The following is a 12,390-nucleotide window of genomic DNA, read 5'->3' on the forward strand; positions in this document are numbered from 1 at the left end:
ACTACTAAAATGATGAGGATTATGACTATTATTAATATTATTATTATTGGTGTCCCGATAGGAGTGACCAAACCAAATGTTTAGTTTAAGCATACTTAGGAAACCTGTAAGTCAAGTTATTGTCATGGACCCCCGATTCCAGAGCGGTACCGGCGGCTCGGCGGTTTAAGATTTCTGATCAAAAGCAGGAATAATCCTCAGGGGTACACAGTAGCTCTGGAAATTGTTAAGAAGCAGAGCACATGAGGTGATGATCTTGTCCATCAGTCACAGTGCTTACAACCTGTATGAACCGGATGATCAGCCACGTTCGGCAAGGTGTACGCCGCTCTTCAAACCCATCCTCGAAAATCGCTCTGAATACCTCAATGACTTCCTACAGTCTTATAGAACTCGTATTGAAATAGGAAAGAAAAAGGTTTAATTGGACAGTTCATCGGGACTTCAGCGCTACGCTGTTTAATTGATTTTATTTGTAGAGCATGGGTAAGGTCAGAAGGAAAGCCAGATGGGATATAATTAAGCGAAGCCAGAGGTGACGATGACAATGCGAAACTTATGAAGAAAAAAACAAGCGGTCCCTTTTTAGGGAGAAAAATTAAGATTACTAAATCATTACTGTGTTATTTAGACCAGTGGTGGACTAATTAGACTGGTGGTTCCCATAAAGTGTGGTGTGGAATATATAATCTACACAAATTATTCTATCATCCTCCTTAAGGGGCATTTCCAAAAAACGAAATATTCAAAAAAATTTAATAAAATTAAAATATCAAAAATAAACAAATAATAATGATTAATATATATGTAACTGTTATATAACTGTTTGATGTCCTATAATTATTATTATTAATTATTAAAAATTTCTCTCAAATCTATCTGGATTTTTTTGTTTGCTATTACACCATTATTTCCCAATAACTGGCTAAAACATTACGCATTGTACTTACGATCAGAAGAGTAGTCTGCAACTGGTGCTTGTACCACCTCGTCCGCAGGCTTGGCGGCGATGGCTAGGTTTCCGTTCTTCTCCTGCTGGGCTTTGCGAACTAGCGCAGCCAGCGGGTGATCTGGGTCCATGACCTGTAAGGGCTGCAATGCAAAAAAATGCATAATGCATAAATAAAATATGCAGACATGGCGCAAAAGTAAACTGGAATAATTTTAATGATTAGCATTAAAACATTATATAAATGAGCTTTGGGACTCTGGATTGACGGATGACAGAAAGAACACTAGTCCCAAGGGCCAGGTTTATAATAACCCTCTTAAATGACTGTTTCTATAGAAATACCTTACAAAGGGAGTGGTTTTGGTTGGCATCCGCCATTAACATTAACATGTAGTGTTGATGCAGTATGTGGACAACACTGACCATTAGATTCGTATATGATTTTAAACATCCCATTCCACATTTAGATCTCCAGTTGCTATTATAGTAACCTGCACTCTTTTGGGAAGACGTTCAACCAGATTTTGGAGTGTGCTTGTGGAGATTTCTGATCATTCAGCAACAAGGGTGTGAGTAAAAATCCAAATGTGTCGGTGCTCATGATGAGTAGGGTATTGAAAAGGTTTAGAACAGATAAAAATGTGAGTTAAACTCATGACAATCATGCAATTAATCGCGATTAAGTATTTTAAACAAATGTCAGCCCTACTTCATATTTATTTCATCTAGCACATTTATATGATTTGGTACTGTTTTTTTTTTTCTGTTGTTGTTTAACTTAAAAATTTTTGTTATAAGGTTAAGTATTATTTTACATAGAGTGTGTATTTTTTTTTTGTTTTTGTTTTTAATCCAGTATCCACTTTAAAATCTGTTGATTATTTTTGGTCAGTATGATTCATACTAGCTATTGGTAAAATCCGCTAACAACCATCCCTCTATTTAAGGCATTTTCTTCGCCTTCTCGAAGGAGTCTCCAATGATGGTAATTTACAGCAGAGGTTTCGCTCTAACCAAGTTTCAGCGTTTTTGTGTGTCGGACTCCCACATACGATCCTTTGTGAAGTACAATCTGACTTAGCAAATGTACAAAGATAAAACCGTACTTTATGGCTCCCTAGGGTATCGTTTCCTATCGTACCGCCTATGAGTCCATTTCCTCCAGCAACACAAGTTCGTAACAAATGTAAGCCCTGGTTATCGGCATCTTACAGCTTGATTATTAATCTCTTTTGCAGTCTTGGGGCTGAAACACAACAGGCATATGGAACAGAACGAGGAGCATGAGACCTATAAACCTCTCGAGCAACAGTACATCTTGCTGAAGTTGCTGAGCTAGAAGGCGATTCACTTTGTTTGCCATCTAGCGGGCGCTGGAACAAAGTTCTGCAGCAAAGTGACGCAAGAATCATCTTTGGATTATCTCGTCCTTAAGGATGCGTCAGTGCACTGCAGCAATAGTTCTATCAACAGTGTTTCAAACACCATGGCAGGGCAAGTAATTCTTGCTAGAGGCAAAGATCAGAATAAGCAGCTTTCTATACCCGTACCTATTTTATTCTAAAGGGTGGAAAGAGGACATTTTGGAAGTAGGAGTTGGCAACCCTAGGGGATCTGTTCGGAACCAGTGTGACCTTGTCTAGAAGCCCTTCACTGTAAAACCTTTTATAAGAATGGTGATAGTGTGAGTGCTGCACCAAGGGAATTTCAGCCTCATTACCAGTTAGGACTAGAAGTCGACCAATAGTGGATTTTATCGATACCGGGAAGGTAGGTTGGATCGTACTTGCCGATACCTGATTAAACAAACGATAATTTAGAAAATGGATACTGGATTAAAAAACAAACATAACACAGAAGTCTCGCTTGATAAAAAGAAACAGCACGTGGCATTTGCTCTTCATCTATAGAGGCCGCTGTTGTGCTGTATAATGACAGCAGACCTTCACCGTCTCTCCAGCACAGATGCAACCCGGAAAAACTACCTGTATGGATTAATCGGCAAAATCCATACATCTGTCGACCCCTAGTTAGAACCTCATGATTGGGTCCTGTCTGCTCATGTGATTATAACAAGGGTTTGTAATTTAGAAGAATATGATGTTGAATGATAAAAATGAAAACACAAATGTGAATAGTTTTGTTTTTCAGCAAAACCCGACTGTTACATGTCTGGTCTTATGCTCGAAATCGCCGAACTCCTACCTGCTGAATTCTTCCATTAAACACCATTACAACTATACCAGCTATGAAACAATGCATTACAACAATTCAAAAGAAGCACCTGTGTTACCGTATGTGTGCAAACTCAAAACGCCTGCCATTTTAAGACTTCAACAGTGAAGGACCACATTGATTTTCTTTCACTCTATACAGACAAAAGGAGTGTCGAGTCTGAAAACGCTGGTAATTGTTTAGGAAAAAATCATACCACTTTACTTTTTCTTTTTGTTAAAGGTTGTTTTAATTACTAAATGGATTACTTTGAATTCCGTGCTGCCAAAATAAAAAAAAATAAAAAAGTGTGAAGAAAACTTCACAAGTTGGCTGAAGAATTGTTAGTGTTATAAGGCGTCGTCTTATGTATCTTTTCACGGAAATCTGTCGCTGCTCACTTTAAATGCTTCCCTGCCACACAGATCACAAAACCTACAGAATATTTGATCAGGTAATCAAATTGAAAAATTACTCGCTGTCACATACACATACATATAATTTTTTTATTTTATTATGTATGTATGTCATTATTTCTAAAGCACTTTGATGTCAGATGCCTTCAGAGCAATTATAGCAGAAAATGTAATATCTTTTCTGAAAGACATTTCAACAGCAGGCGGCTTTTAAACGCTGGAACTGAGGAAGGTTTAAATATTAGGACGCATGCGGAGATGAACACATTCTCTCAATGAGTGCATTAGTGGCTTCTTTTGAAAGCGTCCACACAGCCCTTTATCATGTCGGGAATAATTTCTGAAACTTACTGTGGTGCGTATGAATGAATGGAACGTTGTTACAATAGAAAAAATATTGTCATCGGACTATGAAATCCCTCCTCTTTGAATTCTATGGTTGTTCAGGACATAATAATAAAAAAAAAAAAAAAAAAAAGTCATCTGGTCCTTATCGGGTTTTCGAATTCGGATTCATCGCAACCTCGGATGAACAACACGATTATTAGTATTTTTTACAGAAATCAAGCCGGAATAGAGAAACCACGTGAGTACGACTTTATTGTTTCCATATGAATCGAGGAGGCTAATAAGCAGCCATGTGCTGCTAAATAAAACGCTCTTGATTAATTGATCGTCAGCAAATATGTCCACCGCTATAAATGCCCAAGTTTTAGCAATTTGTTGGTTTGAAGCATTCAGGTATGTGTTAACACAATGCCAATTGTTGCTACCCAACAATCTGGGAAGGGTTATAAGGCCGTTTTTTTTTTCTTTCAGACCCTACAACCGCTACCATGCAAAAAGAAAAGCTAAATTCTCAGTCATACCTTTATTATTTCCTCTAGGCGAGAACTCTTCGCTGATGCAAACAAACTGGGATGGAGGTAATTGCCATCGTCACTGTCATCGTCGTCCTCGTCTTCCTCCTCCTGGTTGGAATTTCCAAACTTGGTTTCTGCAGGTCCAAAAAGAAAATAATACAACTACTACTAATAATAATCAATCGCCTTTTTTTAAAAACTATTGAGCATATATCACATATTGAGGGAATATTTTGTGTAGTGATTTTGCGGGAACTTGCCCCGGGTCTGGTCCTGCTTGCTTTCCGAGGCAGGTGTGTATCGTCCCTCCTTCATGGCTCGAAGGATGTGTTTGTAGTAAGGGTTCAGGTAATGGTCGAAGCGCAGGAAGTCGAACTGCGAGTTCCCGGATTGCTTCGCCTTCAGCACGATCTCGAACTGGGCTCCTTGCTTGCACACGAAGTTCGCGGTGCGCTCGATGATGGCGTGGGTCTTGATGGTGGCAGGCTAAAATATAATAAAAAAAAAAAAAACAAATAAAAAATTTTGCAAACAAACTCGTACGTTTAATACCAGATACCGACCAGAACTAGCTTGCTGTAACTTTTTTAGTCATAAATCTATAGCAGATTATATTTGTCTCCCCCCCCTTTTTTTTTGTAAGTTTTTGATCAATTGCAAAAAAAAAAAAAAAAAAAAAAAAAAAAAAAAAAAAGCCACAGATTGCAGCATTGCATTTTTTTGGTCTTTTATTACATTATAAATCCCATCACATAAATAAACATGGCTAGAACCCAATTGTCTAAAAGAAGCCCAAACCAAAAAACTCATAAAATTTATTCCTTGGACAGGCCCGGGAAGCCAAAAAAAGACAAATTCCACACCATGACAAAAAACCACGAATTACGAAGGCAAAGAGCGAACGCGAAAGCCGCAGAATCGGTCCTCCCCGGTGCTTGTTGCGGAAAGGCCGTGCAACTTAACACAAAAATAAAGAAGGTGAAGAGAGCAGAGAAGATTAATAAATTATTCAGCCGAGCTGCTCAAAGACCTGAGCTGAGTGACTTAAAATTAATTGGGAGTTTCAAGCTGGAAGGACTGAAGGTTTTTTTTTTTTTTTTTGTCATCGAGCTGGCATTAGGAGAAAGCGCAAGGGGAAAAAAAAAAAGAATTGGGGCGGGTGACTGAAAATAGGGGATGTGGTAAATAGGACATGTGTCCTTGGAATCCCGGCGGCGAAAGATGCGATTTGATTCCATTTGCTTTAAAAAAACGACTGATTCCGTGATCAAGTGCCGGCTGATTTGCGCAATCGAGGTACGGAGAGTTTATAGTCATATCCTAGCTAACAAATTATGAGCTTAAAATGAGGTCAATCATTTGCATCAAGGGGTCCAAGATGACTAAATTTGCCCCGCTGGATAAAAAGGTGTGGTTCTGCCCTCTCTGAAGTCAATCACAATCTCAATGTGCATGTCTGCGAGCTGATGCATGTGGAGGTAAAGTGCTTTACGCCATCCTGCGATTGTGCACTTGGTTGTTCTCAGAAGGAGCTCCTTATGGTTCTGTGGTAAGGAAGTAAAAATGTTGAATCTTTAAACGAAAACTCTGCAACACCAATCTGATGCATCAGAGCAGGAGTCCCTGAACTTTATTTTCTGTGAGGGCCACATCATTTTTCCTTCTATAAAGGACTACCAGTATTATTGTGAAGATTTTATCATTTTTAAATGTATTTATCACGCCTCCTAATGCTAGATTAGTTTATTATATTGTTTTGCATCATACAGACAAATGTGCTTTACTTTGCAAGAGCTGTATCACCTATTAAAAAGAGCATTATTACTATCATAATGACATTTTTCATATTCATTGCCATTTTAATCAAAACATTTACTTATGCATATGGTCGGTGTGTGAATCGAACAAATAAGTTTAATAACTAGAGGTCAAGCAATGGATTTCACCGATACTGAAAGCTGGGTTGGATTGTAGTTTCCATTTTCGATAAAAAAAAAAAATAGTAACAGTAAAATAGTAATGCAAAATTCAATTGTTAATAAATAATAAATATTGCGATCTCCGTGCAACGCGCAGGCTCAAGTTTAAAACCAAACAGCATGTGGTGTCAGTGATTTGCCTGTAGAGGCCGCTCTCATAATGACGGCGGACCAGAAGCCGGAAAAACTATTGGTGTGGATTTTTGCAGATAGCCGGAGCAATCTACTATAAGTGCCTCAAACTCTATTAATAACTAAGGGAAATTCTAGTATGAAAGCAAACCTTTCTTATCAAATATGAGGGGAAAAAAATTACATTTTCAAAATATGTCTGGCATAGTTTAGAGGGCTATTTCAAATGTGAGGGTGGGCCGTAGTTTGGGGATCCCTTACATTAGATCATATGCATGGCGAGAATCATCCTTAGCGAGGTGAAAGCAAGCCGTCGACTACATCCTGTTGTTATGAATGGGGCGGTGCATTCTGCCCATGCTAGTACGTGACAAATACGACCACTTAAAAAGAAAGGAATGAATTTCAGACACTCAGCAAATATCTTCATCAGAAGCCTGGGGTTTTGTGAAAAAAGTTATATGAGGGGCCTCTTTTGGAAGCACCCAAGCTTCATTTTTGAAAAGTTCACATTATGTCCAGATGAGTATTTAAACTCTAGCATGGATCTCAAAGAGAGGAAAAAAACGTAAACTAACTGGCAAAATTTCAAAAGATATAGCTATAATTGGATAGCTTTGAAATTTCGCCAACGGAAATCTACATTTTGACATTTTTCACACTGTTTAAATATCCCTCTTTTAAATGGATGTGGCACAGGCTCGGTTTCAGTAAGTAGTTTCCGTCCTGATAGAATTCAGCAGATGGACAATTACTTATACAACACCACAGCTGAGTGCAAGAGTTTGCATCCCACTTGGCTGCTAGGTGTAAACTAAGTGCCTATACTTAACAATCTACCCATAAACAGGATACATGCTCGTGGTGAAAACTTATCAGAATGTGATATTTAGAAATTTGATCTTCATCTGTTTGAAAATTTGTCCCTTTTTGGCATTCATTTACTCCTTCCTTGGAGAACTTTTTTGATAGATACTGACCACTTCAGACCGGGAACATCCCACAAGAACTGCAGTTTTGGAGAAACTCTGACCCAGTCGTCTAGACATCACAATTTGGCCCACGTGAAACTCACTCAAATCCTTACGCTTGCCCAATTTCCCTGCTTCCAACTTTGAGGACAAAATGTAATATTTATGCCCCATAGAAACCATTACTAAAATGGTGGAAAGACTTTCCTGTGAAGGAGAACCTGCTCCAAAGCACTGATCTTTTTTTCCTAAGAACAAATCCCAAAAATCATCAACAGGACACTGACTAGAGCTCGTTTAAACACCTCGCACGTCTGATGTACACGTTTCTGCGAACCACCTGTTACTACAGAAACAGTACTATATTAGAGTGAGTGCGAAAACATAAACCTGTGATTAGCTTTGCAGCCAGAACGATTCTCGGAGCTGCTGTGATAGAAAATTAACCTTCACCTTCAATTCGACTGTAAACGCAACATCTCTGCAGTAGGAGATTAAAAACAGTGCACTGTTACACGTTGCCTGCATTAAATAATAGCGTGTGTAGCGCTTTGCTACGGTGCCACGTTCTTAAAGCGCTTCAGCGAACAAGTATTCATTTAAATTCAGACTGGATTTATAGATATTTCCAAGGTTAGTTATCTTACAGGAGTGGCCTTTGAGCGTGGTCATTGTGCCTGTTTAGGAGAAATGTACGGAACGCTCACTTGAATGCAGCCTCTAAAATACAATAGATGCTTCGTGGTTTCTTGTATGAGGGGATTCGGGGGAGGTCATTTAAACACGTTCTTTAACCTCAAAGTTAGGGGAAGAAACAATATTTTTGTCCATATAGCAGGGTTTCTGCAGGTTTAAGATCATCAGGAATAATATTTAAGACCTAGATCACCGCATCAAAAACGTTGTTAGCATGTTTTCAAGCTGAGAATCGCTTAGCTTGCGTTTCCCCATAATGAAATAAATTCTGTTTAACGTCTGTGGTACAATCCAAGAGAAATTCACACTAATAACAGAAAGCTGATTGGCTGTTGCAGGTTGGTCTCATTAGAAGTCGTGATACGGCGAAGTATAATTGGATTAGCAAAAGAAAGAACTGCAACGCCACAGAAACCAACAACGGAAAAAAACATTCAAGTGCTACTGGAGCATTTCCATGGGCTTTAGAGGTAGAAAATTAAGACCTGTTTAAAATTAAGACCTAAAACAGCAAAGAAAAGCCTACAAGTTATGTTTCTTTTATTTTAGACTTTCTAAGACCCCTCAGAAACCCTGTATAGCATATTTGAGCAACGAAATTGTGTACTTTTCATCAAGTACAGGAATGTTGTCCTTCATTTTCCTCAGATATTAAAGAATAATAAAGGGATTTTAAAGTACAGGGGAAAGTTCACTGTGTTGATTTGACTGCAGAAACAAGAAAAGAACTGATTATAGTGAATTTGTTGACATCACGAAGGTTTTACTGCTTGTAACGGGGGAAATAAAATACTACCTTAAACACATTACTACCGACTCATTACACAGCAGACATTTGCAAGCATTTGTTGCTATTCCAGAATGCCCTTGTTTCAATTAAAAGTCAACCACAATCCCTTTAGAGCAAGCAGTTGACTTCTGTAAGCTGTGAGCATTCAAAGAATAAGAAATGACCAAAAAAATATATATAAATATGCTGTTCAAACTTATAAACCATTCGTTCAAACCATTTCGATTTAAAAACAAGAGAAAATAACAATAAAACTATTCCTCTATGTAAAAGACAAAGATATTAGTTTATATTCAGTCCCTGCATCTGTTCACATTTTTGGGACACGTTTAAATCTTACCAGCTCTACATCGGAGGGAATGATCAAACCAGGGGGCGCTACGAACGGTTCTTCTCCATCTTCTTCCTGAGGTTCGGGCTCTGAAGGGATGAGAGGATGTGGAGTTAAGAGAAAGAACAAGAGCAAGGGAACACAAAGCATAAGGTTGCCTCTAGCACTAGAGCCATTTAACAGTTTATTCTTCTATTCTATTAGACGGGTTCCTTCTTGCCTATCAAGCCATGAAATATGACGATATTGTACGAATGTCAGTAATATTTGATTGTATTTTATTTTATTTTCTCTTTTTAAAATACCTTCTTCACTAATCCAAAGGAAACTGTAGCCCATGTGAAGTTCTGTAACGACCAGCTATTATTTCTAACAACTTGACAGAGTGCAATACAATGATATGAGCCGACACGGCTGCCTAGACGTCTGCCGAAGAACATTTATTTCACTGGCGAGGCAGTGACTCAGTGCGGTCAACCTTTTCTTGCCCTAAATCAATAATTTACGAACGTGGAAAAAGAAGTGCTTCGGTTCGCTGCCATTACGGCCAAAAAATAAATAAATAATACAAATCTGGAAAACGTTGTATTTAGGCCGCACTTGGTACAATGCCATGAGCCTTGCCTGTGTGAAGTTAATGCGGATGAATAGAACCGACCCTGAAACCTTTCTAAGCTTTCTTAAAAAAAAAAAAAAAAAAGAAGAAAAAAAAAAAAAAAAAAAAAAAAAAAAAAGAAAAGCGCAGTTGTATTGGTCTAACAAAGAAAAAAGAAAAAAGAAAAAAAAAACGATCCAAGAACACTTGTTTGACAAAAAAGCCACATCAGAGCTGGTTGTACCTGCAAAATCGCAGATGTACAGCAAATCAAATTAAAATAAAAAAAAAAAACAACAATAACATTAAGCAATTTCAAGTCAGTTTTCAAAAATATGCCTATGCTCCTGTATAAAAACTAGGGATGAACAGCTCCCTAACTGAGGCTGATGCGATTCGCATTTCGATGCATAGCCAAAGGTACGATACAACAAAAATATGAAGCAGCTACTTTACTACGATGCAGCGTGATCCGATTTTGCTTTAACACAATGCGATTCAATAAGTTGCAGATGGTCTGTGTTTATTTCTTCAGTTCAGACACACAGCAAATTATACATTCACTTAAACGCTCTCTGACTCCTAGAAAAAAAAAAAGAAATAGATTTAATAAAACCAGACGTTCTTTTCCTGTTCTGTCTGCAGGAAGATGCAGCTCTACCTCTGCCATGTTAATCTGTATACTATGTAACTCTCAGGACACCGATTGTGAAACGTCGTTCACGTTTAGCGAGGAGAAATCGAACTACATATCAAATATTGGTCACAAATGATTGGTCAATTTTCTGATAAATAAAAGTACAATGCACCTACTAACGGTTATACACAAACAAATTGGTTTTTACCGATGCAAAGATCAAAATCTGTTTTGCAACGTGATGCAAATGAAAATGTGCATCCGATGCACATACTTTGAAGAAGTAGATGCCGAACTCGCAAACATCCCGAACCATCTAGGGACTTACCAGTGCCAATTGGATCCCACTACATGTGTGAAGTTTTGACATTGGACCTCCTGGAGTGTTTAAAGGCTCTGGCATGGAGAAGCTGATGCTGGATCTGTGATGATCACAAATGTTGAGCTCTGTAGCTCCTAGTTTTATAACCATTAAGACTGTATGAGACTGTAGAAAGAACATTACTTATAATCTTATACTCCAGTACTCATGTTAGTTCTCACTCTCCAGTGTTCTGTATTGTTGAAAGATTTATGATCAAACTCTTGATGTCACCCAAATGAGGATGGATTCCGGTTTTGTGTCTGGTTCCTCTCAAGGTTTCTTCCTCATTACATCTAGGGGGTTTTTTCCTTGCCACAGTCGCCACGGCTGCTCATCAGGGATAAATGCACAACGTTCACCTTGACTATAGATCTCTGTAAAGCTGCTTTGAGACAATGTCTGCTGTGAAAAGCGCTATAGAAATAAACTTGACTCACTTTTTTTTAAATCTATGCGTCGCAGCGTTAAACTTTCGAATCGGCGAATTTGACCAACACAAATACAAAAACTCTTTATTCAACATGCGGGTGGGTGAACAGCGCGTTTCTGCGTACAGCCGTCCTCTTTAACTCGGGCCACAGAAAACCTCGGCTGATTTTTTTTTCCTTTTAAACCTTTGAAATGACACCTCTTTTGACTTTGGAGCATCTGAATATTTCATCCCGGTCGGAGTATATGCATGGGCAAATCTGCATGTTTTCAAGGCCTGGTAGCTGTTTATCGAATGAGACATGACCTAGAGACTAGTTTGAAAAGTTTGGGATCAGGGCAAGACTGTTAAAATCGTCCCTGAAATCATAATGGCTTTTATAATATAATTGAAGTCTAAAAAGCGTTTAGCAGTGGTGAGGTAAGAGCTCTAGGCCGGAAAATACCGTTTTTCCGCTTTAATCTTGGCGCTTGTGTATATATAGATGGAGGGCATGGTAGAACATGTTTCGACTCCTTGGTTCCAGTAAACCGTAGCATTCAACATCATCCTGAACCACTCTGCGCTTCCGTATGGGTCAAAGGACCATGTATGGATGTTGTGATTAGGATTGAAAAGTGGAAACTTTTCATAGAAATTAACAGAAATGAATAGGACTGAACTTTGAATTTACAAAATTGCAGGTTAACTGAGAACTGGGAACTTGAATTTAGATTAAAACAACCGGTTTCAATGCAATTTCAGATTAATTTCTACATATTACATAAATATAACATACATTTCTGATTTACATTTGCGGTATTTAGCCGACGCCCTTATCCGGAGCGACGTACAAAAGTGCTTTGAGTCTCTAGCAATGAATGAATCTACACTGGTACACAAGATTACAAACTTAATATAAATATAACTCTTGAATTCTACAAAGCAAACTTGGAAAGTGCTAATTGTTTAAACTTCATCAATGTCTTTCTTTTTTTGGGTTTGGTTTGCATGCATGTCGGCTTATGACCAAACTAAACG

At 38.3% G+C, this 12,390-nt stretch overlaps 1 protein-coding gene across 1 annotated transcript in view; it reads right to left on the reverse strand.

Annotated features, from left to right (window-relative positions):
* Positions 1-12,390, reverse strand: part of sfswap (splicing factor SWAP) — a 108,900-nt gene that overhangs the window by 91,520 nt on the left and 4,990 nt on the right. Inside the window, exons 4-7 of the mRNA XM_083564042.1 lie at positions 9,354-9,433; positions 4,706-4,931; positions 4,452-4,579; positions 951-1,092 (exon numbers count right to left, since the gene is read on the reverse strand). Coding sequence (XP_083420168.1) covers positions 951-1,092; positions 4,452-4,579; positions 4,706-4,931; positions 9,354-9,433 — 576 coding nt within the window. The remainder of the gene's footprint in view (positions 1-950; positions 1,093-4,451; positions 4,580-4,705; positions 4,932-9,353; positions 9,434-12,390) is intronic.

The sequence above is a fragment of the Silurus aristotelis genome (genome assembly GCF_946808225.1).
Source record: "Silurus aristotelis genome assembly, chromosome: 16".
Taxonomy (NCBI): domain Eukaryota; kingdom Metazoa; phylum Chordata; class Actinopteri; order Siluriformes; family Siluridae; genus Silurus; species Silurus aristotelis.